The sequence below is a fragment of the Monodelphis domestica genome, chromosome 3 (genome assembly GCF_027887165.1).
Source record: "Monodelphis domestica isolate mMonDom1 chromosome 3, mMonDom1.pri, whole genome shotgun sequence".
Lineage (NCBI taxonomy): Eukaryota > Metazoa > Chordata > Mammalia > Didelphimorphia > Didelphidae > Monodelphis > Monodelphis domestica.
Genome location: NC_077229.1, coordinates 86,140,070 through 86,166,077, shown reverse-complemented (window position 1 = coordinate 86,166,077; position 26,008 = coordinate 86,140,070). Strand labels below are relative to the sequence as shown.

General features: G+C 39.5%; 2 protein-coding genes across 4 annotated transcripts in view; one reads left to right on the top strand and one right to left on the bottom strand.

Annotated features, from left to right (window-relative positions):
- The window catches only part of SUGP1 (SURP and G-patch domain containing 1), a 47,479-nt gene extending 44,752 nt beyond the window's left edge, over positions 1-2,727 (bottom strand). The window contains exon 1 of one of the 3 annotated variants that reach the window (XM_001366017.4): positions 2,600-2,727. In XM_001366017.4, the coding sequence (XP_001366054.1) occupies positions 2,600-2,621 (22 nt within the window). In that variant the 5' untranslated portion in view covers positions 2,622-2,727. Of the gene's footprint in view, positions 1-2,248; positions 2,413-2,599 lie in introns of those variants that run through there. The other 2 variants (XM_056822372.1, XM_056822371.1) reach the window with 2 other exon arrangements.
- A 352-nt stretch (positions 2,728-3,079) lies between these two features.
- MAU2 (MAU2 sister chromatid cohesion factor) overlaps positions 3,080-26,008 on the top strand; it is an 86,085-nt gene continuing 63,156 nt past the window's right edge. The window contains exon 1 of the mRNA XM_001366082.4: positions 3,080-3,331. Coding sequence (XP_001366119.1) covers positions 3,080-3,331 — 252 coding nt within the window. The remainder of the gene's footprint in view (positions 3,332-26,008) is intronic.

The following is a 26,008-nucleotide window of genomic DNA, read 5'->3' as shown; positions in this document are numbered from 1 at the left end:
CAGAGTAATCCCCTTGACCTAGGAACATAGATTTGGAGATGGAAAGGACCTTAGAACTCTATGCATTCATTTTAATGAGGAATTTGGGAAAATTGAGAAGGTGACTTGCCAAAAGTCACACAGGTAATACAAACAGCAGGGCCAGGTTTTAAACTCAAGTACCCTAACTTCAAATATAGTTCTTTCAGTGGTACCATAATGCCTCAGTTATATGTAAGGATAGAAATTAATACTTCATCACAGTTCTACTATATTGATTCTAATGTAATTGGTTTTATATTAAATTGACTTTTATAATGGTTAGCATCTGCCTACACTCATCATACTGAAAAATTACAGTCTTTGGCTTAGAGGTTTGGTTGAAAAGGAATGATGTGATCAATCCCTAATCACTGGGACATTTGCTTGCTAGCCTGTAGCTTACTAGCTTGCTAGCTTGTAGATTAAGGTGATCAGAAGATTCAAAATTGAAAAGATCTGAGCCAGGACTTGAAATTTGCTATAAATATCTCTTTTGAATTTACTTCTATCTCCAGTGCAAAAACTTTTTGCCTCAGTTTCCTAATCTGTAAAATAAACTGGAGAAGGAAATCTCTGCTAAGAAAACACCAATTAGGGTCACAAAAAGAGGACACAACTGAACAACAATTGTTAGAAGCTCACTTCTTGATTCCAGGATAAAAAAAATTCCTCTGCTAGACATTTGAAGTCCTTAACAATTGGGCTTCAGCAGGCCTTTCCGGGCCCATTGTAGGATACTACTTCCCAAGCAGTTTAAAAGCAAAACAAATCTGTATAAGTACTTTGCTTCTTCTATTTCTAAGCTGATAAACCTGACAGACTTGGACTTTTTAGCGGGTCTACGTGGTCTAGCCTCCTAAGGACAAGAACAGAGGAAATACAGAACAGATTTTAAAGTCACCGGAGAATGCTGGAAGGGAACTTAAGAGGTCAAATAAGTCAGCCCCCTCTCCCTTTTACAAATGTTTAACAACAAAAGTTAAATGACCTGTCCAACTTCATAAGAAATCAGCAGCAGAACTTGATTTAAAACCCACATCTCCAGAATCCAAAATTCTTTCCACTAAACCTTGTTGTCTCCAAACACATTATTCATGATTACAATAATTACTCAGTTGCTGACCACCTGCAAGGCACAAACCTTTTCCAGAGACTCAGTTTTCTCTATGAAGTGAATGTTAATATCATTTCCTAACTCACATTGTTGTTGTAGGTTAAAACTTTGTAAATATTAAAACACTAAAGAAATGCAAACTGTAGGCACTAATCACCAAAATAAAACATCCACAATAAAATGGAAAAATATCCACAATAAGGTTGGCTAGATTTTCCTATGGAAAATCTATGGAAGAATATAAACAATCAGTTTGAGAAAATGTAGAGGTGATACATTCTGAACTATTAGTCTACGGTGATCTATTACATACTGAAGTATGATCAAGAGCATGGTTTGGAAAACAATTGTGTCCAACTAACTTGGGTTGACCTACTCCCCAAAAAGGCTCTACAAAATAAATGAGAATCCCTGACCATATCTTTTGCTGTTTTTTAGATGCCTGTATCTGTGTTGAAAGAGAAAGACCCTTCTTTCTTCTTGGCACAGAAATAATATTAACAGTTCACATTTATATAGTGCTACAAAGTTTACAAATCATAACCACAGATGACATTCATGAGGCACTTTAAAGTTTACAAAATACTTATACATTATCTCGTGTAAGCCTCTCAACAATTGTTTAAGAAAAATTTACAATAGATAGTGGAAAAGTTACACAGCTATTCCCATAATCACACAACCAGAAAATGTCAAAGTACTTGCCTTACTATATAACCCATTTCGCGGATTAAGAAACTGAAGCTTAAAGTAGAGATAGCACTGGAAAGCCCTTGTTGACAAAGCTAGTTATTATAAAGAGTCAATATTGATAGAAACATAAACTTTCTGACTAAATCCAATGCAAGTCAGTTCCCGCTCTCTGGGCTTCGTTTTCTGAGGGTAAAAACGAGAAGACTGGGCAAGACTCAATTCAATCCAACCCAGCAAATGATTTTGGCAATACCCATGGGTCAGGCCTTCCTGCCTTCTAGGAGCTTACATTCTTCCTAGAGGAAGAACACCATAAGTAGAAAAACAGGTAAACACGGGATGAATTAGAAAGGCGGAGGGAAAAAGGATGGGGACTTTTCCATAAGAGGCCTCAGAAAGGCTTTCCACAGCAGGTAATACCGGTGGCCTCTTCCAGGTGAACGCACCAACGCTGGGGCAGGTCCGCCGCTCAGCTGGTTAACGGGGCAGGACTTCCGGACAAGCTCTGGCCCAGCGGAACGGAACACCGGGTGCAGGGCAAGGAGCGGCCACAGCTGGGAGGGCCGCCCCCGCTCGGCCTCGTCCCGCCCCCGCCGACATCGGAGGAGACCTGGGGCTTGAAGGGTGGAGGGCTCCCGAGGGATGACTCCGGACTCCTAGCCCCAGGGACCCGGTGGGAAGGTCGGAGACTCCGCGGGCCGGGTAGGACTGCGCCGCGCCTCTGGAAGGGTGCAGAGCCGTGCGGAGGGGTACGAAGAGGGAAGTTGTTACCTGCAACATCCCGACTGTCCATCTTGAGGTCCTCAATCCCACAGTGCACCGCGCCCCACCCAGGAGCTGGCGGCGAAGTCTGTGTATGCGTGGAGAGGCAGAGGAGGGGAAGGAGGGGCGGGCTGTTATAGTGCGCACAGCCTGCTGGGACGTGTAGTCGGCTCCTCTGGCACCCGTTGTGGGAAGGTCACTATGAAAGAGTTCTTAAGGAGGTGGCTTCACTGTGACTTTAGAGGGCGGTTTCTAACTCGTCTTGTGAGAGACGGGAAACTTGGTGGCTGCTCTGTAAGCCACCCCTTCCCTGCCGCGCTCTTGTCCCGTGGCAGCCTACAACTCCCATGAGATGCCACGCGCGCGAGGGAGTTAGGGAGGGGTGCTCCCGAATGCCTTATCAAGTTCTCGCGAGAGCCTCCGCGGCTTCCGTCCGGCGCCCCCTCCCCCAGCCCAGTTCGGCGGCCGGTTGTTGTTGTGCGGCCCAAGATGGCGGCTCAGGCGGCCCAAGCGGCGCAGGCCGAGGCCTCGGAGTCGTGGTACCTGGCGCTGCTGGGCTTTGCCGAGCACTTCCGCACGTCCAGCCCTCCCAAGATCCGACTGTGCGTACACTGCCTGCAGGCCGTGTTTCCCTTCAAGCCTCCGCAGCGCATCGAGGCCCGCACGCACCTGCAACTGGGTTCTGTGCTCTACCACCACACCAAGAACAGTGAGCTGGCCCGAAGCCACCTCGAGAAAGCGGTGAGGAGAGACCCGGGGATCGCGGCGAGGCGGGTCGACGCGGGGCTGCAGCAGTGCTACCGCCGCCGTCGCCCCGGCCCTGGCCCTAAGCGCCCCACAGTTAGGCCTAACCTGGGGAAGGGGGGCGGGAGGAGAGGCCTGGACTGAGGTGACAGAAGGTGGGGACCCCCGAACTGAAGTAACGAGTGGGAGGCTGGCCGTAGATGAGGTGACGGAAGGGGGAGACCCCAGGCTGAAATGACAGAAAGAGGAGACCCCTGGGCTGAAGTGACAGGAGGGGGAGAGGCAGAGCTGAAATGACAGGAAGGGGAGAGTGGGGATCCTCAACTGAGGGATAGCAGGAGCAGAGCCTACGCTAACAGGAGGGAGAGAACCTAGGATTAGGTGAGAGGCAGGGGAACTCCTGGGCTGGTATGATAGAAAGAGGAGGGCCCCTGGGCTAAAGTGATGGGAGGAGAGGAACAAGAACTGAGGTGAGATGAGGGGGAACCCTTAGACTGAGATGACAGAAAGGGGAAGATCCCTAGACTGAGTTCATGGGGGAAGAAGAGCAAGAGCTAAGGTGATGGGAGCCCAAGCAGGGGTGAGAAGAGGAGAAAACGCCAGATTGAGATGACAAAAAGGAGAAGGCTTTGTGAGGTGACAGGAACCCAGATTGATGTGAGAGGAGGGAACCCACAGATTGAGATGACCGAAAGGAGAGGACTTCTGGATTAGATTAAGGTAATAGGAAGGGAGCCAGGGCTGAGGTGACAGAAAGGGGAAGGGGACCCTCAGACAAGTGATAGAAAGAAGTCTGTGCTGAAATAACAGGAGCGAGACCTGAGCTGAGGTGACAAGGAATATCCCAAAGTTGAAATGACAGAAAGAGAGGGATCTCTGGGCTAAAGTGATAGGAGGAGAAAGAGTCAGGGCTGAGATGACAGAAAGGAGAGAGCTTGGACTGAAATGATAGGAGTGGAGATTGCCAGCTGAAGGGAAGGAAGTATAGAACCTAATCCAAAGTAACAGAAAGTGGAGAGCCTGGGATTTGGTGATAGGAAGGGGAGGATTCCTGGGCTAAGATGATGGGAGGAAAGAAGAGCAAGAATCTAGGTTATGGGAGCCAAGCTGAGGTGAGAGGAGGAGGAACCTTTAGGCTGAAATGACAGAAAGGGGAAGACCTCTGGGCTGAGGTGAGAGGAGGGGGAACCCCCTCCCCCCCACTGAGATGACCAAAAAGAGAAGACTGTCCCCCCAGACTGAAATAGTAGAAAGAGGAGGACTTCTGGTTTTAGGTAGTAGGATGGGAGCCAGGGTTGAGATGACAGAAAAGGGAGGACCCACAGACTGAGGTGATGGGAGAAGGGAAGCCATGGCTAAGGTAACAGGAAGGAAGGAGCTCCAGAATGGGGTGACAGGAACTGACAGACCAGAATGTGGATAGGCAGGAGGAAAATTAGAAATGAAGTGACAAGAGTTTGAAGTGATGGGAGTTGTGGGGGTGGCTTGGACAGGTTGAGGCTAGGGTGATTGGAGAGAGGTGTAGTGACTCTTCAAATAACTTTCCTACTTCTAAGTGTTGATTCCATTCTTTAACTTAAAGGTATTTTCCTTCCCTTCTTATTTTTACTGACACAATTCTGGTTTTGAAAAGTAACTGGTACAATGGCCATTGTCCTGTGTTTAGCAAACTATTCATTGTAAAGTTGTTTCTAATAACAGTAACACTGTGCTTTGTCAGAAGAGATAGTTTATCCTCAGGTTGGCTACTTAGATCTTATTTGCTACTGTACTAAATCCTGACTTGGTACTGTATGCAAAATAAAGATAATTCTTTCCCTATTTTAGTACTAGTTAAAGGAAGGAAGCACTACTTTGTGTACATAAGATTTTGTTTGGTTTTTGGCAATAATAATACCTTGCATTTATGTAGTACTATACAATTTACAAGGAATTCCTTCACCATAACCCTGTGAGGAAGAGAATAATCTATTGTCCTATTTTACAAACTTGTAAATTGAGGGTCAGATAGTAAAATAATCTGTTTACATGAGATTTAGATGACATTAAAACCTCTGTTCTTAAATTTCTATTATACCTCACTGCTGCAGGTGTGGTAATAAATAGATTTGCCTTCAATAGAAAGCCAGACATTTCTGGAAAACATTCTTATAATGACATTGATAACCACTTGGCAGCTTGGTACACTGGAAATAGCACTGGCTCAGGAATGAGAAGATTTGGGTTCAAATAATAACTGATTTCAAGTATTTTATTTACAAAGAATCTATGTGTCCTTGGGCAAATTACCACCTTTCCTGGGTCTCAGTTTTATTCATCTTTAAAATGAAAGGGTTGGACTAATTGGCCCTTGAGATCCAAACATCTCCTTCAGTCATCCTAAGAAATTTATGAGAACTAGTTTCCCTCCACTGATTGCCTTTATATGTATGTATCCATCACATTACTCACCCTCTAATAGAATAGATCTTAGATCCTAGAAGTTAGGGACCTTTTTTTTTTTTGTCTGTATGAAGTCCTAGTACAATTCCTTGCTCATTAAATTCAGTAGTTCACACAAATGTTTTAAAATAGGTACATGATGTCTAAGGTACTGTGGTAAATGCTAGGAATAAAAAACACAAAAACAGCCTCTGGCCTCAAGGACCTTACATTCTACTAATATATATAGATAGATGAGGAATTGCAAAATATATACAAACTTTAGACAAAGTAATTTCAGGGAGAAAGCACTAAATGGAGCCTCACTCAGTGTATTGGCTAAGATGAGAAAAAGCAATCAACTTTTAAATTGAATTATCTTGCTACATTACTCATGAGAAGAGAACCATACCTGTGATTTTATGGTAGAGAATAAGCCAGTCATACCTTCATACACGACAGAAAATAAATCAGATTCCAGAATACTTGCTTTAATAAGATTCTGTTTTTACTTGAATTTTAGATGGATTTTGTCAGTACAACTTTAATAAAGTCAACATGGAATCTAGAAACCCCAAACTTGTAGCCTAGTAATATCTGATGAACCCCAAGTTTTAGGACTAGATTGTAAGTTGGAGACCCCAAAGCTTGTTGTACTTGTTGTTCCCCTGAGAATCCACCCAGAAGGGAATCTCAGGCCAGCAGTTCTATCTTCCAAAGGAGGGTGTGATACAGTGGGAGAGGCTTCTGGAGACAAGAAGAGTCACTTTGCTTGGGCTTAGCCCCTCCTGTCTGGAATTGTCTTTTACCTTAGGGTCCATTATTCAGTCTGGAACTGCTAGCCTGAGATTCCCTTCTGGGTGGATTCTCAAAAGAACAGGGAACAAGTACAACAAGCTTTGGGGTCTCCAACTTAGAAGCTAGTCCTAAAACTTGGAGTTCATCAGATCTTACTAAGATACATATTTGGGGTTTCTAGATTCCATGTTGGCAGTAATATCCTTGTTGCTTATGAATAAGCTGCTGAAGAGCAGATGTTCCACCCACATAGTAGATGCTTAATATCACTTGACTTGAGATAGATGTTGCCAGAATTGAGAAAACCACAATTAAGAGAGCTGAAAAGTGTTTTTGCCTAAGATCAGTATCAGAACCAGTATTCAAACCCAGGTAATAAGCAGGATAAATTACAAGCCACATACTTGAGAGTCTTATCATGTTCCCCCCACCCCTTCATCTTATCTTCAAGCTGAACATCTTCAGTTTTTTCAACCAATCATCATATGATATATGATATGATATAGTCTCAAGGTCTGTTATCATCCTCATTGCCCTTCTTTGGACAATCTCCTGCTTATTTAGTATCCTTCCTAAACTGTGATACCCAAAACTGAACACATGGTACTTGTTGTAGAGTTCTTGTCAAAGCTGTCCGGAATGCTTTCCTCTCTCCTTGGTTGTTTTCTTGAAGTTGAAACTGTTTGTGGTACTAGTATGATAAGATTCTTTTAATTCTGCCAAGATTTAAAACTTGGCTAACAACTGTATCCACCTAATTTTGTCTTATTTTTCTTATTTTGTCTTATTTGATTTATTTCCCAGCTTTTTTTCATAGATCACAAAGCAAATATATTTCCCCAGAGGAGACACACGACTTTTTTTTTTTGGCTTGGTTTTATTACTTGTTATTTTGACAATTGATTTGGTAGTATTATCTAAATTTTTTGCATCAAAAAGTTATCTGAGTAAATATTTAATTATTTGAAGATGTGTGCTTTATTCACAAGTTACTTGATTTAAGTATAAGCTATTACTATTGAGTAGATCTGATTGTATTTGTGTGTAACAAAATATGGAAGTATATTGGGAAGAATGATTCATTTGACCATGTAGAATTTGCTTCAAGAATACAAGGATAGGTCCAGTATTAGGAAAACGGTATAATCATAGCAGTTTGATTTATGGAATTAGAAATTCTGAGTCAGAATACCCCAGAGAACAACTAATCTAACCTGTATCTAAACAATCTCCTCTAAAATCATATACAAAAAGCAGTAATCCAGAACGTAAAGACTTCCAGTGAGAGCAAATTGTTGTAGTGAAAATTTCACCTTTTAAGATTGTTATATTAAAACTGTGGCCGCCAAGGAATTTACTTATGAAATTCCTAAAATGAAACACTCAAGTCAGGATGGAATTTATCGTGGGTTTAATCACAATGGGAGTAAGAAAAAGGAGAGGGAGAAAGGAGAAAAAGGGAAAGGGTTTACTCAACCTCTAGCAGGGAGCCAGAAGGAGTTAGGCCCAAAGGGGCCAAGGTAAAGAAGGAAACAGTCCTTGACTCACTAGACTGATCTGAAGGGAAGCTGTCTGCAGGCCTCCTCCCTGTTCAAGCTCCTCACACAAACTGGCATCTAGCCCTGTCCACAGGAAGTGAGCGAATTCCCGAGGCTGCTCTCTCCCTCACTTCCTGTGCCTCACAAGTGCCAATGGTGGCTCAAGCTTGGCTTAGGACAGCCCAGGTGGGCAGTTAGTTATTTCTGATTTGTCATTGACTAGCACATGCCCCAGTAGTGTGGGTGTGCACAATTTTGGGTGCTAGACCAAGATGGAGATTTTAAAATTCACAATCCTCCCTGATGATGATTGGGGGACTAGTCTCCCCAGTTGATCACTAAACATAAGCGTACTGCACCCCAAAAAATTCTAACTGTAAGTGTATACAAAACTTTTACCCACTAAGAGGAAAACTATAATAGTTGTAGATATGGAGAAATAGAGGAGAGAGAAAGACAGCAAACCAATGTTTTGCTGGGCACATTGACAAAAGCCAATTAGGGGGCAGTCCCCTTTGGCATAAGAGTGTACATTCAAAAAAATGTTCAATCAACCACACCCCAAGGTTCATTCTGGATCTTCCTGTAGTGAAAAGGTTTAGATATCTTTCTGCAAACAGTTCATTCTCCGGATTCAGTTAGTTAGCAGGCTTCTTCTCTGAAGATCTATCTCGAACAAAACTTCAATCTTGGATTTTATGAAATACAATCCCCCCTGAAGAAAGTGTTAAAAAAACAGAGTCCAGCTGAGGATGCAAGTTTTGGGGGGGGGGGTGAGTTAATGCAAAAGGAAAACAAAACAAAAAATGAAAACAAAATAAAAAAAACAAAAGAAGAAAAAGAGAAAAAATTAAGGGGAAAAAATATAGACCCTTTACATATACATATATTTATATTAAAGAAGAATTCAAAATCAGTATCAAAATATCAAAAATCTATGTATACAAAAATTTTTAGAAAGCAAGAATAATTCTCTCCCCCCCCCCCCCCAGGCCCATGTATTAGGGTCCAGTTAAGTAATTTCTAATCCCACAAGTCTATAGGACAGAATGCAGCAAATTTTACTTACCCATTTGCAGCCAAGGCTACAGGAAGTTGCCATACTATAGGAGAGGGAAAAAAAGGACCAGATTTTTATTTTATATCTAGGGAAGTGTCATTCCCTCGTCTGGTTTTACCTTCATTCTCAGGGAGGGGGGAGCCAGGATGGTAGCCAACCTTTGGTACTTGTCTATAGATATTTTCACGAAGAGTGTGGATACAAGGAAGGCCTACATCTTAACGTCTGTCAAGTGTCGCAACCCCAAGTCTCACACTAGGTTCAAGTCCTTAGTATTGGCTTAGAAATGCATTAATCCTACCTGGATTGGTCTTTGATTTTTAGACCTGTGAGCTCTTTAGGCATTATCCAGGTCATCTCTGTGCTCCTTTTTGATCCCTTTCCTAGAATCAGACACAAACATTAATCATAGTCCCACAACAATTATCAATAAATGGCAGGTTCCCATAGTCTAAAGCTGTTTGGGTGCGTATTAACAATAATAATAAGTATATATATATATATATATATATATATATATATATATATATATATATATATATATATTTAAGCTAATATTATTGTAGAATAAAATTAATATTGATTGTATGTTCCATAAGTACATAGAAATGAGAAAAAGGGGAAAATAAAATATTTTAATAAAAGAAGAATAATAAAAGGAAAAGAGAAAAAGGAAAAAAGAAATAAATAAATTCAGGAATTCAATGTGTCAAAAGCAGAATAAAACAGTTCCACTTGTCAATGGGTAGTTATCTCCAATGCATGTATAGGATACAGTCAATTAGTCTCAACAGAAGATGCTCTCTTTACATGTGAGCAGTGAATCCAAGAGTCTTTTTCTCCAACCTTTATATATGTTGGAGTAGTTAACAATATTTGGAATGGTCCTTCCCAGGAAGGCTGGGTTGCTCCCGTATGCTGGAAGTTCTTTATATATACGTTGTCTCCTGGATTCAGGTCATGAAGTGAGAAGTCTAATGGTCCAGCTTGTCCTGCAGCTCCGGATTCATGTAGCTCACACAGTTTGTGCTGTAATTCCTGTATAAGGAAGCAATAGTAGTACCTCCCCCTAATAGTGATGTATAAGCCGGGGAGAAAGGCTTATTAGCCTGTATAGGCAGATGTCCAAAAAGCATCTCAAATGGTGAGATGTGTAAGTCTCCTCTAGGCCTGCTTCTAAGATAAAATAGGGCCAAAGGGAGAATTTCGGGCCATTTCAAATGGGTCTCAGTGCATAATTTGCCAATCATAGTTTTAAGTTCTTTGTTCATCCTCTCAACTTGGCCTGAACTCTGGGGATGATATGGAACATGGAATTTGGGAGTTATCCCCAAGCAAGAATATATCTGGTTTAGAACAAACTCAGTAAAATGACTCCCTCTATCGGAATCAATATGTGCTGGCAGGCCAAAACGAGGAATAATTTCTTTTAAAAGCACCTTGGCAACAAAAGCTGCTGTGGCTCGGGCTGTAGCCGGCCATCTGGTCAGTTGGTCTACTATGACCAGACAAAATTTATATTGTCCAGCCTTTAGCATCATTATGAAATCTATCTGCAGGTGCTCAAAAGGAGTGTAAGCCAGAGGGCACCCACCAAAGGCTTTGCCATGAAAGGCATGTTGGTTATATGCCTGGCAGGTAGAGCAGGCTAAACACACTTTAGAGGCTATGGTAGTTATACCAGGGGCTATCCATACTCTCTTAACAGAGTCCACGATGCCCTGGGTACCAAAGTGGCCATTATTATGAACAGATTGGCAAATTTGGTGATAGAAACTTTTAGGGAGCAGGGGTTTTCCTTCAGATGACACCCAGACTCCATTGATCTGTTTTGCTTTGAATTTTTGTTTCCATTTTTCCACTTCCTTCTCATTATAGGAAAGTGATAAATTTAAGTCATCAGTAGTTGTTAATGTTAAAAGTAATCCAGGTCCTTCTATGGCTGCTAGCTTTGCAGCAGCATCTGCTCGGTCATTTCCCCTAGAGACAGGGTTGGTGCCACCTGTATGGGCTGAGCAATGAACTACAGCCTTTTTTAGCTCTGATAGAGCTGACAGGTGTTCAGGCTCTAATTTGAGGGGTTCAGGGACCGAATCCCTTGTTAGTGCTATAAGAGGTTTAGTAATTTCCCCATAGCAAGGAATCCATTGTCTGCAAAACCCTGTTGCTCCCAGAATTGCTCTTAACTGTTTTTTAGTGGTAGGAGCACTCAATTTTTGAATATTCTCAATTCGCTTGGGAGAAATAGAGCGGGCACCAGCTGTCAGAATGAACCCCAAATATTCTACTTTGGGGAGACACCATTGAACCTTATCCTTCGAGATCTTATGACCTCTTTTGTGCAATTCCAAAAGAAGGTGTTTACTTATCTTCCTGACACGCTTCTGCATCTGCAGAAGCCAAGAGTAGGTCATCTACGTATTTTATTAATTTGCTGTTTTTAAATTTTATATTATCCGTATCTTGTCCCAAAATTTGTGCAAATAAGGTCAGACTTTCTACATAATCCTGGGGCAGATGACTCCACGAATATTGGGTGCCATTCCAGGTGAAAGCAAAAATATGCCTCGAGTTCTCATGTATGGGTATGGAAAAAAAGGCTGAGCAGAAGTCTACTACTGTAAAGTATGTAGCTGTGCTAGGAATAGAAGAAATAATAGTATTGATATTGGGAACTACGGAGTGTCTCTTTATAACGTGATTGTTCACAGCCCTCAAATCCTGTATGAATCTATAGAGGTGTTTCCCATCGGGCCCCCTTTTTGGTTTTTTAAAGGGGAGGATGGGCGTGTTGTATTCAGATTTACAAGGGAAAATTATTCCTTGGTCAATTAATGAGTTTATTATTGGGGTAATGCCCTCGGTTGCCTCCTTGGAGAGAGGATACTGAGGAATACAAGGAGGTGGGCTGGATTGAGTCTTTATTTGCACGGGAGCAGCTGATTTAAGTAAGCCTACATCAGTAAAGGATGTGGCCCAAAGAGACTCTGGTATGTCTGTAGGTATTTCAAAAGTGGGAGGCTCCTTTGCCTCCTAGCTCTCTGAGAGAAATACAGGGAATAAATTTAAGATTTCCTCGGGCACTTCTAAGGAGAGAGAGCCATCTGGGGTGCACATTATTGTGGCTTATAATTTGCAGAGTAAATATCTCCCCAGCAAATTTGTGGGGGATCCAGGCATTAAAAGAAAAGAATGTTCAACAGTTAGGGGTCCCACACATACCATGTGAGGAGAAAGTTTTGGGACCTTTAACGGTTTTCCTGAAACACCTACTACATTTAGGGAGCCAATAGAATCACATTTCTCATCTGGTTTGCTTACTAGAACTGACCTTGATGCTCCAGTGTCTAAAAGATAGTCATAGTATGAATTTCCTACCTTTAAAGTGACATGAGGTTCCTTACTGTTTGGGGGGGGATATATAGGGATTATTGTCATTAAAATATCAGGGTCTGGAAAATCAAAGGTTTCATTCTTTGATTCCAAGGCCCTTACCCCCCCCCCCCCCCTTCACACTTCATAAAGATGCTTGGGCTGTTTTTTGGGACCCTCCACGCTGTTGGGGGTGTTCACCCTGAGTGTAATGTGGTCGAGCTCCATTTCTTATATATTGTTGTTGGGCATTTTTTGGGGTATTATCATTTTCTGTATTTTGAGCACTGTCATTTTGATTGGCATTGTGATTCCTATAGTTATTATTCCTAAAGGTGTTATGATTTCCATTTTTCCGTAGCCAGCTCCTACAGACTATCATTGCATGGCCTCTCTTCCCACAGAAAAGGCATATTAAGGGGTTTGTTAATGATTTATCTGTGGATTCCTGCAAAGGGGCCATGGTCTCTCCCTTACTTTTCAATTGTTCCTGTATCATACTTTCAATTTCTTTTTTTAAGTCTGCCACTGATGTATTGTGTGTCTCAGGTTTTTTTGTACAATTCTTATAGGCATATGTTGCTACTTTCCTCAGTTCTTCGAGGTCCATAGACTCCCAGTTGGGACAGCTAGTTTCAAAGTAGTCTTTTACTGCTAAACAACAATTCCTAATGAATTGTCTGCGTATATGTTTAATGTCCTTTTCTCTGCTCAAATCAAGGTCCATATATGTATGTCCTATGTCAATAAGTCTGTCCATAAAGTGGGAGGGGGTCTCATCAATTCCCTGTCGGGACTGTTCAAATTTTTCCCATGCATCAGGGCTATCAGAGCAGTCTCTCATGGCTCTTAATAATGCGTCTCTGGCCAGGACTAGTTTTGTGTGATCTTGTGTAATATTGGGGTTCCAGTGTGGATCTACAGTTGGCCAGGGGTGAGCTACTCTACCACTTTTCTTATTAGCTAGAGAGATGGCATTATTTTTCTTTCTCTCTTTGTCAGAAATGCATCTAACAAATTTTCCACATCCAAGAAGGGTCAAAGTTTCTGAATATATTCTCTAATTTTTCTATAACCAATATTGGTTCTGTCTCAAATGATGGAACATTTTGCTTGAATTTTTCCAAATCGTCAAGTTTAAAAGGTGTATAGTGTCTTACAGACACCAAGTTCCCTTCTTTATTAAAGGTGGGCACTTCTCTCAATGGAAATAAACTTCTGTCCAAATTATCTGGTGTTACTGTTTCTAGACTACTTGCTCTGTTTTCAGTGGGGTAGGTAAGAGAAGGGAAAAGGTTAGGATTATTGGGTATCTGGGCATGAGGGTTGGGGATGGGAGCATGAGCATGGGTGGGGGGAAGGGCAGGGACAGGAACAGGGGGCGGGGCTAAGGGGACAGGGTATGGGGCATGGAAAGGGGGAGGGGCCAGGGGGGAGGGGCATGAAGGGGGGGCAGGGCTGAAGGGGTTGTTAGAAGATTTTTCCTTATGTGAGGATTCTATTTACTTTATAATAGTTCTGTTCTCTGGGGACAAGTAAAGCAAGTTTATTTCCTCTTCTATGTTACAATCATTCAAATGTGTAAAGAAAGCTTTCGTGTCTTCTTGAATAAATGTTTTCTAGTTCCTTCAACTAAAACTTATATGGCAAGAACTCAAGATCCTTCACCATTCCGTTTGCTACCTTCTTTATTTAGTCTTGCTTATCAATGTTCTTCCTGAACTGTAGCACTAAAAACTGAACAATATACTTCAGAGGCATGTAGATTGTCATGTCCCTATTCTTGGACACTGACATCGCTTAATTCAGGCTAAGATTATATCTTTACCAGTTGCAATATCACACAGTTGACTCATTGAGTTTACAGTCTACTAAGACTTCCAAATATTTTTCAGATAATTGTCTAAAATAGATTTTTTTAAACTTAGTTGTAAAACTGCATTTATCCCTATTAAAAATTGTATGTTATGTGATTTGACCCAATATTCTAGCCTGTCAAAATATTTTTTAATACTGTCTTCTATTTTATTAGCCAACCCTCAGCTTTGCATCATCTGCATATGCCTTTATCCAAATAATTGATAAAAATGTTGAGCAACACTGGGCCAAAAAATACAAATCTTATCTAGTCTACCTTCTCCAACTTTTCCACAAGTCTACTATGAAACATTGTCAAAGGTGATGCTAAACTTTAGGTTGGGAGGCTCTTCCTCCCTCCCCTGTGTGAGTGAGGATAAAAAGGGGGCACAACCCTGGGGGTGGGGTGGAGCAGGGGCTAGGCACAGTGTAAAGTGAGACCAAATCTTAAGTACCAATCTTGAGCATCCTTTTGTCCTAGGAGACTCTCCTAGGATCTTTGTATTTGGACTATTGAAGCTTCTAACAGGAGTTGTTAAGCCCAATGGCTTGAATGATCCTCCTTTGGCCCCTCCTAGATAACCCAATCCCAAACCACTCCCCTCTTTGTATCTGTCTTCAATTCCCTGGTCATTCCTATAAAATATTGGTTTACTGATGAATCCATTGTGAAGCTATTCTCCAATTTCTTGATCTTAATAAGCTTGAATGTGTTCATTGTAAAGCCAATGTAAAACTATTCAACAGTATTGTAAAATGTTCTAATCCCTTCTAGGAGACTTGATTAAATCCCCCTCCAATAAAAGGGGATTTTTCTGTGAATTATTGGACATTTGTCTTGGGTCACAACTTGAGGCAGTGCCTCACATTTTCTCTGTAATCCCTTGGGTCTCTCTCCCAATAAAACCTTATATTTTAAATGATTGACATCCAGTCATGTTTTTTAATAAGTGGTAAAAGAGGGTGAACTTTGAAATTTCCAAGGCCCCTTTGATGTCTATCCCATACAATTGCAATAGAACATCACTGAAGTTGATCTAATAGATAGTGGTAGTCTCTCGGTGACTGAGAATGACAATTGTCTTTGTGCATTATCATCTACTAATGTACCCTCGTGTGGCTTTGAAGTCCAAAGACTGAGGCGCAGAGTTTGTGGCACATGGGGCATGGGACGCCAGTTGTTATGGGAGGTGCGGTTGTGGCCTGGTGTCGGCTTTCACGTGCAGTGGCAAGACGTCGATGTCGTTCATCTTCAAAGGTGGCGGCGGCATGGTTAATGTGGGTTTGCCAGCTGCTTCTGACAGAGGCAGCGAGTTCTAGTTGCTTTGGTGTAATGCCAGCCCACTTCAAGTTTGACTTTAGCTGATCCTTGAATCTTTTCTTTGGTCGACCTTGTTTCCTGAGTCTAGCTGACAGTTCACCATAGAATACCTGTCTTGGTATTCGCTGTGGGTCCATGCGGATGACGTGTCCAGACCATCGTAGCTGGGTTTTGAGGACCATGACTTCGATGCTGATGGAGTTGGCTCTGTCGAGGACTTCCTGGTTGGTGATAAGGTCCTGCCATTGGATCCTCATGACTGACCGGAGAGAGCGTTGGTGGAATTGCTCCAGCTGTTTCATGTGCTTCCAGTACAGTGTCCATGTCTCACAGCCGTACAGGAGCAAGCTGAGGACCACTGCGTTATACACTTTGAGCTTCGTCGCAGTGCTTACACCTCTGTGTTGGAGGACTTTGGAGCGCAGCCGCCCGAGTGCCTGGCTGGCCTTTTGGATCCTGGCATTAATCTCGTGGTCTAGGGACCCGTCATTGGCGATGGTGCTGCCCAGGTGCTTGAAAGTGTTGACGTTAGAAAGCTGAGTGCCGTCGATTGTAATGCACGGCTGGTTAGTTGACCTCCCTGGTGCAGGTAGTGGTACCTTTGATAGAAATTGGAAAGTTTAAAAGAGGAGGGCTTGAAAGGAGAAAGATAATTAATTCTGTTTTGGACATGTTGACTGAGATGTTTCTGGGACATCCTACTGTGGGACTGAAGCTCAGAAAAGAGGTGTTTATATTTTTATATACTGTCAACTATCAGTGTGTGTTTGTAAAATAAATTGGTATATTCCTATAAATATGTTTATAATTATCTGCATAGAAATAGCTATACCCTTTATATTGTAGTAAGTGGTCTTCATGAGTACTGTGTCTAAACAAAATAATCTGGTGGCCAACTTTGTGATTAGCCTTTCTTAGATATGTAGTACATGTAAGCCTATTGCCTTATAAATGTCCATAAACATTTATTAAATTCATCTGTTATGCCAAGCACTGCAAAGCATTAGGAATTGCTAGTATTTAGGGGGGTTTTGTGAGTTGTTTTTTTTTTCAACTGTATCCAACTCTTCATGACATCATTTTGGTATTTTTTTGGCAGAGATAACTAGAATCATTTGCTATTTCCTTCTCTAGCTCATTTTACAGATGAGGAAACTAGGGCAGACAGGGGAAAGTGACTTGCCCAGGGTCAAACAGCTAATAAATATCCAAGCCCAAATTTGAACTCAGGATTTCACACTCCAGATCTGCCACTCTATCCACTGTGCTGCCTAGTTGCCCTAAGTGCTGGTAATGCAAACACCAAAAAAAGACTGTCCCTGCCCTAAAGGAGCTTACAATCTAATAAGGAAGACAAAACACCAAAAGAAAGCTAAGGAATGGGGGAAAGGTACATGACCTGAGGGCATGGTGGAGAAGTCAGTCAGAGAAGTCCCAAAGTAGTGCAGCCAGATGAGAAATGAGGACCTGTTACTATTTTCTTCCAGTATAATATTGTTCCTTTTTGGTCTTTGTATTTCTAGTACCTAGCACACACCTGATACAATACTGAGTGCTCATTGATTAATTGAACATTATTATCCTTTCTAGATAATGTTATATATCCCAGCAACCTCTTCCTTTGCTCTGAGTTTTAAAAATTCAAAATCATTTGCATTTATTAACAACCTAAACCTAAAATCTTTTAAGAATCCCTTTTTTTAGCTTGAGTCTTGTTCTTTATCTCTTTTCTTTCATAGATTCCTCCAGCTGTTTCTATAAGAAACAGAACTTATAAATCTGAGTTATTCATCTTGGGGATAATAAGAATCTACATATTTCTTGGCTTCTAGGTTCAAGGACTCCTCATACTATAGTGTACTTAAATCTATTATTTATGAGCCATGCTCTTTTTCACAGCTTTAACAATCTCAAGTTTCATTTGTTTTGATAAACCATTTCCAGAGTTTACTTAGCTAGCAAACTTAACTATCTGAAATACAACTCCACATTCATAGTTAGACCAAAAAAAGTGCCTTAGTAGTCAAAGTACATGCTAGTATCAAAAGAAAATGAAATTCATTCATGTTATTCATCTGAAAGCTATTTACTGTCTGAGTGAGTTTGGGGTCTTCTAGATTCCATGTTGACAGCTGGTTCTGTGTGGTGGCCAATTATTAAGGACCTATCTCTTTCCTGATTAAAGACTTGGGTTTGCTGTTCTTTTTAGTGGTTCTGTGTTTTTCCAAGTCAGCAGAACAAATAAGTTAAACTATGTAAACTTTGCTAATTTATTAGAGTACTATAGAAATGTCACTTATTTTTAAGCTTTAATGACTGAATTTAATTACATGTGTACTCCATATATTAATTAGAAGACTAGTGTTTATTCCCCAGATATGTCATCTGATAGGTAATCTTTAATCTCACTGTTTCCATATCTATAAATGAAAGATTATATAAATAATACCTTGCTAGCCCTCCTCACAAGGTGATTGTGACAAATTAAATAATGTATATGAAGCATTTTGTCACAAACATTTCTAAAAATATACATTATTTCTATTTACTATCATCTGATTTCCCAGATGACAGTATACAAAAGCAGCAAATTAAAATATATGGATAAAGAGGTAGATCCTAATAGGGGTTCTTACACCGACAACAGAAAGAAATGACAGCAGGCAGTGAAAGCTTGGATAGAAAAATTATACAAATCTCCAAAAATCCTAAATGATACAATTTAAGTATAAGAACAGATATACGTATACTTTAGCACTCTTGATAGTATCCATGAATTTTTGTAATATGATGCAGTATTTGTTATAAGATGATTATAAGTCGTGGGGGGGTTATATTTGATATATGTATGAGAAGGTAGGGAATTATGAAATGTGTTTTAGAAAGATTTCCATCAAAATTGGTTTTTTAAGTTGTCATTTTGAAAAGGATGAGCTTCAATTACCTGGAAGTTTCATTTTAGACATGGATTGATGAATAGAATATTGCTGTAATTTACTTTTATTTCATTGACATGGACACTCTTGTCTACTTGAAATTTGGAGACCCCAAGTTTGCCTCTGTCCCATGAGAATCCTCCCTGAGGGAGGTCTCTAGACTTGCCAGTTTCAGAACTGAACAAAGTACTGGATAATCCCAGTTTAGGTGGGGCCAGTAGACCTAAGCAAATGCTAAGTACCCTTTTTGTATTAGAAGTTCTCCCCATTGTATAAGAGATCTTTTCCCAAGAAGACCCAACACCTGTGCAGTGACCATCCTTTTAGTATCTATAACCCCCTGATAACCCAGCTTCTGGCTATGGTTTCTTTCCCAAGCCTGTTTGCAGCCCATCAATATAGGTTGGACCTCTCATTTCCTTGTAGCTATGATGTCAATCAATCATACTTCCCTTTCCTTAGTTCCCCAAATTCTATTGTTCTTCAAAGGATCATCTAGGGAGGTGATACTCTTGCCAGAGTGCCAGAGCCTTTCACTCTATGTCAGTGGTTCTCAACCTTTCTAATGCCGTGACAGTTCCTCATATTGCAGTGACCCCAAACCAAAAAATTATTTTGGTGGCTACTTCAAAACTGTAATTTTGCCACAGTTATGATTCGGAATGTAACTGCCTGATATATGCATTATGTTTTCTCATTGCTACAAATTGAGAAGTTGAGAACCGCTGCTCTATGTGGTTTTTAGGTGCTTGACTCTGTGTGCTGGCCGAAATATTGAGCACCATGTCTCTTCCAGATTAAAGACTTGATTTTTCTGACTACTTTAGTAGTTCTGTGTTTTTCCCAAGTTAACACAGTTGTCTTCTCCTTGAATCTTCTAGAAATCCTTAATAGTGGATCTAGTTCTCATGCTAGTGGTCTTCTAATATCTTGATAATATCAATGTGCCACTTGGCACTATCCATTCTTGCTCCATGAACTGCCTTTCTCTTTTTCTGGTCATTCATGTGCTTTAGATAATTTCTTATTAAGATCTTCAATTTCTAGTCATCATCTTCAAAATGTTGCCTCTCGTTATGCCAACTATGTCCCTTTCACTTCTTTTTTTATTTATTTACAATTTGTGTTCTAAGTTGACAGCAAGATGGTCCATGATTTTTAATTTTAAAAAATTATTGGGAGACTGTCAATACTAAAATATAAGGCCTTTAACAGCTGTGGACTTGGAAAAACACAAAACCACTAAAAAATTGCCAGCAAAACCAAGTCTTTAATCAGGAAAGAGACAGGTCCTTAATCGGCAACCACATAGAGTCAAAACTCTGGGGCTCTGGGGACAGTGTCTCTGGGAGAATCACAGAGCTAGATGAGTCTCCAAAGAACAATAGAATTTAGGGATTTTATATACCTTTTGGGGAACTAAAGACAGGGAAGTATAATTGATTGTCTTTACCACTGCTACAAGGAAATGAGAAGTCAGGATTATCAGGGAGAGGCTGATGCTTTACAATAGATACTAAAGAAAAGAGTCTAGCCTCAGGCTGGGTTTCCTAGGAGAGGACTTTGATACAATGGGAGAAACTTCCAAGACAAAAAGGGTACTTAACATTTGATTATGTCTACTAGTCCCACCTAATCTGGGATTATTAAATACTTTAAAATCTTTTCTTCAAGTCTAAAACAAAGTCAATCTGGGACTCCACTTAAGGTAAATTCCCATAGTAAGGGCTAACTTGGAGTTCCCCAAAACACAGTTGACAAGCAGAAAGCAACTTCAAATTTTTGAAAATTTTCCAAAGCCAATCCAATTTGATATTTTCTTCATTCTCAATTCTAGACCTAGTTCATTATCCAAAGCACCTGATTATGATACCTCTTTTGAGAAACTTGGCTCAGTGGACTCTCCATATAAATATAAACATATGATATAAATATAGACTCATTTCCATGTGAATAGCAATGAATATGAGGAATTGTCCTTGATGTTTGAAAAACGTTATAGGAGGTGCTGCAGGTCTATAGTGATGCAAATATTCCACTTCCCAAAAACAACAAAAGACAGTTTCTTCAAACTGTAGGCCAGTAACTTTGACTTGGATTCCTAGAAAAATTCTACAAAATATTTTGCTTAACAAAGTGTTTTGTTTTTTAATTTAAAAGAAAATAAAGACAGGATTTCATTGTCTCTCCCAGGCTAGAAGTATATACAGCATCTACTGGCAGGCCTGAGCCCACTATTGATCTCTCCCATGGGTTCACTGTATTGATGCCAGACTTATTTAGGGCACCCAATCAGCTTATCTAAGAACTATCAAGCTTATGAAATTCACCAGCATCAGCCTCTCTGGTGGTAGCACTTACTGGTGTGTGTCACTATACTTAGCAATAAAGTGTTATTAAAGAAATGGTTTGTAAGTATTTAGTTAGGGAAATAATGTTTATTAATATCATTCATGTCCTTGAGAAAAACTTATGCCAGGTTAACTTTGTTCTTTTTTTTTTTTTTAGATAAAGTTACTAGACAAATCGATGAAGAGAATGCTATGGTCATTATGTACTTGGATTTTTATAGTCTTTTATGCTTTCTTTGTAAACAATATGAAGAATTATAGCTAGATCATAGTAGGTGGATATAGAGGACTAAGAACTAGCTAGAGAAAAGAATTGGAAGAGAAGGTGGGAGGTGGGGCGGGGAGAGACTTGGAAAGAGTAAATCTTGTTTTTGGCACAAGAGCACAAAATCCTAGTCAACCAACCTTGAAGATAAATAAGTCAGTGTCTCTATGAGTCACTTAAAAAAATTAATATATCATAAAAAATAATTGACCTAGAAAAAAATCAAAGAATAATAAAGAGCCTAATCATCATTTCAATAAATCATGAAGGAAAATTCTCCAGAACATAGTGAAAATGCCCAGAGTTTGAGGAGTGTCTAGGTCAAGGAACAGCATAAAGGCCGGTGTCAGAAGATCAAAGAATAAATGAGTTGGGGGAATAATACAGTAAGTTGTGAGGAATAAGACAACTGGAAAGTTAAGAAGGGGGTTAGGTTACAGAAGACTTTAAAATCCAGATGGAAGATTTTTCTGTTTGATTCTAGAGGTATCAGAACCAGCAAAGTTGATTTAATAAGGATGTGGGTGACATGATCAAACTTGTGCTTTAGGAAAATTTGACAAGGTGGAAGATGGACTGGAATGAGGGAGATATTTAAGGCAGGGAGACTAACCAGCAGACTATTACTGTACTCTAGTTATGAAGTGATAGGGGTGGTTACAATCTTTGAGGAGAAAAGAGGGCATTTGCAAAAGATGTGAAGGTAAAAATGACAGGGCTTACCAATTGATTGGATATAGAGAAGTGAGGAAGATTAATATATTGAAGATGGTATCCGGATTCCAAGCCTGGATGGCTAGGATGGTAGTCACAGTATAAAGGTGTAGATAATATTAAATACAATATTCCAAAAGTAAAAAGATACAGGCTTAAAACCAAGAATAATTTACCCAGCAAACCTGAGTATAAATAAGTCTACAGGGGGGAAATGGATAATTAACAAAATAAAGGACTTTTGAGCATCCCTAATAAAAAAGCCAAAGCTGATTAGAAATTTTTAAGTTAAAAAACCAGGAATCATGAAAAACATAAAGAGTAAATACAGGTTAATAGCCATGAGAGACTAAATGAAATGTTTATGTTGTAATGTGGTGAAATTATTTTTGTGGCCCCTCAATACCCTTTCATTGAGGGCCATGAAGGAAATCAGTTAAAATAGAGTACCTGAAAATGGTTTTGTTAGATTTTTGACAATATTAAAAGAAAGAAGAAGGGATGGGAGAAGAAATATACTATGCAGGAAAAAGGAGATTAACATTAAAGGAAATTATTTCATATAACGGGGGTGCTCAAATATAAGACTATACAATAAGAAAGTAATGGAGAGAGCTTGAGGCTCACTTTCATCTGAACTAGTGAAAGGCGAAAAGATAGTTTGAGTGCAGACTACATTCCACTCTACAGGGAAGGTGAAATTGAGGAATGGGGAGCATAGACTAAGGGCATAAGTCATAAGCAAAATAAACTAACTATGAAGGTTTGATTGTGAAGAGGGGTTTAAAGGAGGGGAGGACCAGCAAATTGGTTCTGGGTGAGGAAAAGAGAAGACTGGCAGGAGAGCAGAAGTAGATTACATCAAATTTAAATCACTGAGCACATTCCTCAATCACCACCTATTTTTTCTTTATAAAGAGGGACCAGAAAAACGAAGAGAAGGGGAAATATAAGAGATGAAGAGAAATACACAATTAACAATCATAACTGAACAGAATAAATCCACCCATAAATGAAAGAGAAAAGCAAAATGCAAAGGCATTATTAAATTGGAAAAAACATTTTACTACATCTTTAAGGAGAGGATTCAATAATTCTCTCTCAGACCTCTATGCCTCTGCAAACCCACACAGAGCCCTGAGACTCTGGCTGTTCTGACCACCTACCCCTGGGAATTGCTAACTGTGCTAGATTGACAGCTCTGAAGCCCAAAAGAATTTGGGCAATTTTATATACCCTTTTTGGGGACCTGGGGACTGAGGATGGGAGAGTATAGTTGATTGGCTTTACTATGAGAAAAAGAGGAGCCCTAGAGGGGATCTCAATGAGAGGCTGATCTCTGTGAACACAAAAAGAGAAAGATCCAGCCTAGGGCTGAGCTACCTTGGTAAAACACTTTGGCCTAAAGGGAAAAACCATTGGAGCAAAAAAGGTACTCTACACCTGATTCTATTGTTAGTCTGAGACTCCTGAATTTGGGCTTTCCCTCAGGGAGAAACTCTCCTGTAACTTGGTCAAACTTGAGGTCTTCACCTTCAAGCTCACTAAACTGGGGGGTTATCAGACCTCAGGAGGCTATAAATTTGGGGGTTTCTAGATTCCACATAGACAGCATATTATTTACAAAAATATATATTTGAAACCTAAAGATTCACACAACTTCAAATAAAAAACTAGAGCAAAATCTGTTGTGCTTAAGCTGAAACAAAGAAGGCAAGGATAAGTCATCTACATGTCTTACATTAGACTAACAAGTGTACATGTCTTCTAAAATTTAAAAGTATGTTAGGGTATTAAAAGTCTAACAGATTCAAAGAGGCAGAAATATTAAATATATATTTACCAACCATAATTCAGTGAAAATTTATATTCATTAAAGGAATATTGAAGAGGACTTAAATATGAATTGGAGACAAAATAATTTAATCCTATATGATTATGTGAGAGAACGGAGCATATTGAAGTAACATACCAAAATTTCCAGTGTAGTCCTTAGGAGAAAATTTCTATTTCTAAACACTTTCATCAGTAAAAGGGAGATAGAACAACTCAATTAATTGGGTTTACAACAAAAATTACTAGAAAACCAACAAATAAAAAACCTAACTAAATACCAACATGGAAATCTTGAAAATAAAAGATTAATAGAATAAAAAATTAATTAAACTAGGAGCTAGGTTTTTTGATAAGCAATAAAATAGATAAATCATTAACTAATCTGATTTAATAAAAGAAAAAGGGAAAGCAATTGGTAACATCAAAAGTGAAAACAGTGGCTTCATAACAAATAAATTATAACTATTATATGATAATAAAACAACCTAAATGAAATGGATGTTTACAGAAATATAAAATTCTCAGATTAACAGAACAAGAGAAGACTCAATCTAATCTCAAAAATAAAATGAGGGGGCAGCCAGGTGGCTCAATGGATTGAGAATCAGGCCCAGAGACACAGAGGTCCCTGGGCAAGTTAACCACTCTTCTGCCTTAGAACCAATACACAGTATTGATTCTAAAATGGAAGGTAAGGCATTAAATAAATAAAAGTTCCAGGAACAAATGGATTTACAAGCAAATTGTATCAGACATTAAAAGAACAATTAATTCTATTATTACATAAGCTGTTTGAAAAAAAAAATAGGAAAAGGAGGCAAGTAGGTGGCTCAGTGAATAGAGGGCCAAGCCTAGAGATGGAAGGTGCTGGGTTCAAATGTGGCCTCAAAACACTAATAGTATATGACCCTGAGCAGGTCATTTATTCCCATTTGCCTAGCCCTTACTGCTCTTCAGCTTTGAAACAAAAACTTAGTATTAATTCTAAGACAGAAAGTAAGAGTTTATAATTTTATTATTAATTATAAGGATTTATAATAAAAAAGAATAGAAATAAGTCAATTGGTGGTACAGATTACAATTAATATAAAGATGCAAATGAACACAGTGGCCCAGTGTGTAGTAAACCAAAAGATCTCAGATTTTAGGGTAAAAACTCATTACAGAAACTTCTGGGAAACTGGAAAAAAAATCTGACCAAAACTAGGTATAAACCAAAATCTCACAGTGCATGATGAAACAAGCAAGGAGTAAGTCACAATTCATACAGAAAGCTACATACAGAAAGAGTTTGTGACCTAAGAAATCAGAGAATCACATAAGTTTAAATAAGCAGTTTTGATTATGTAAAATTTGTTTTTATACAAACAAAACCACTATAGCTAAAATGAAAAAGGAGAGCAAGTACCCAGATAAAACATACAAGCTTTTGTGATAATCAATTCCAAGACAAATATGGAACTGATTCAGATTTATTAGATGAGTTCTCAAATTGGTAAATATTTAAATGATATTAAATAAGTGGTTTTCAAAGAAAGAAATCCAAGGTCTCAGTAGCCATATGAAAAAATGCTCCAAGACACTAATATTAGAAAAATACAAATTAGAGCTACTCTGAGGTTCTTTTTGACACTCATCAAATTAGAAAAGTTGACAGAAAAAGGAATATGACTTTGGGAAATGAGAGATATTAATGTAGAACTGGTTAGTCCTGCCATTTAGAAAACAATTTGGAACTATGTTCTGAAAGTTACTGAACCATGTCGTCTAGGTGATACTACTGGTGATTTTATCCCCCAAAGAGAAGAGGAAAAAAGGACCAATGTGCATAAAATTTTTATAATAACTCTTTATGTGGTAAGCAAGAAATTGGGAGCTAAGTAGGGGGGGTGGTATCTACATTAATTGGGAAATGACTGAAGAAATTATTTTAATATAAGCATGTTTCTATAAGAAATGTAGGGAATGGTTTTAGAAAATCCTGGGAACATTTGTATGAAATGATACAGAGAGAAGTAAGCAGAACTGCTTTATTGTGCTGCTAAAGGCAGATCTGGAGTGATGAAAGAGGTTTAGGTGAGCAACCCTGAACTGGTCTCCAAAAGCCCTAACACCAAAGATTCTAGTCCTCCCTGAACATACTTTTCCACTTGTCTCTTGCCCTTAAACAGGTAATGTGTTTTTTGTTTTGTTTTCCCAATAATA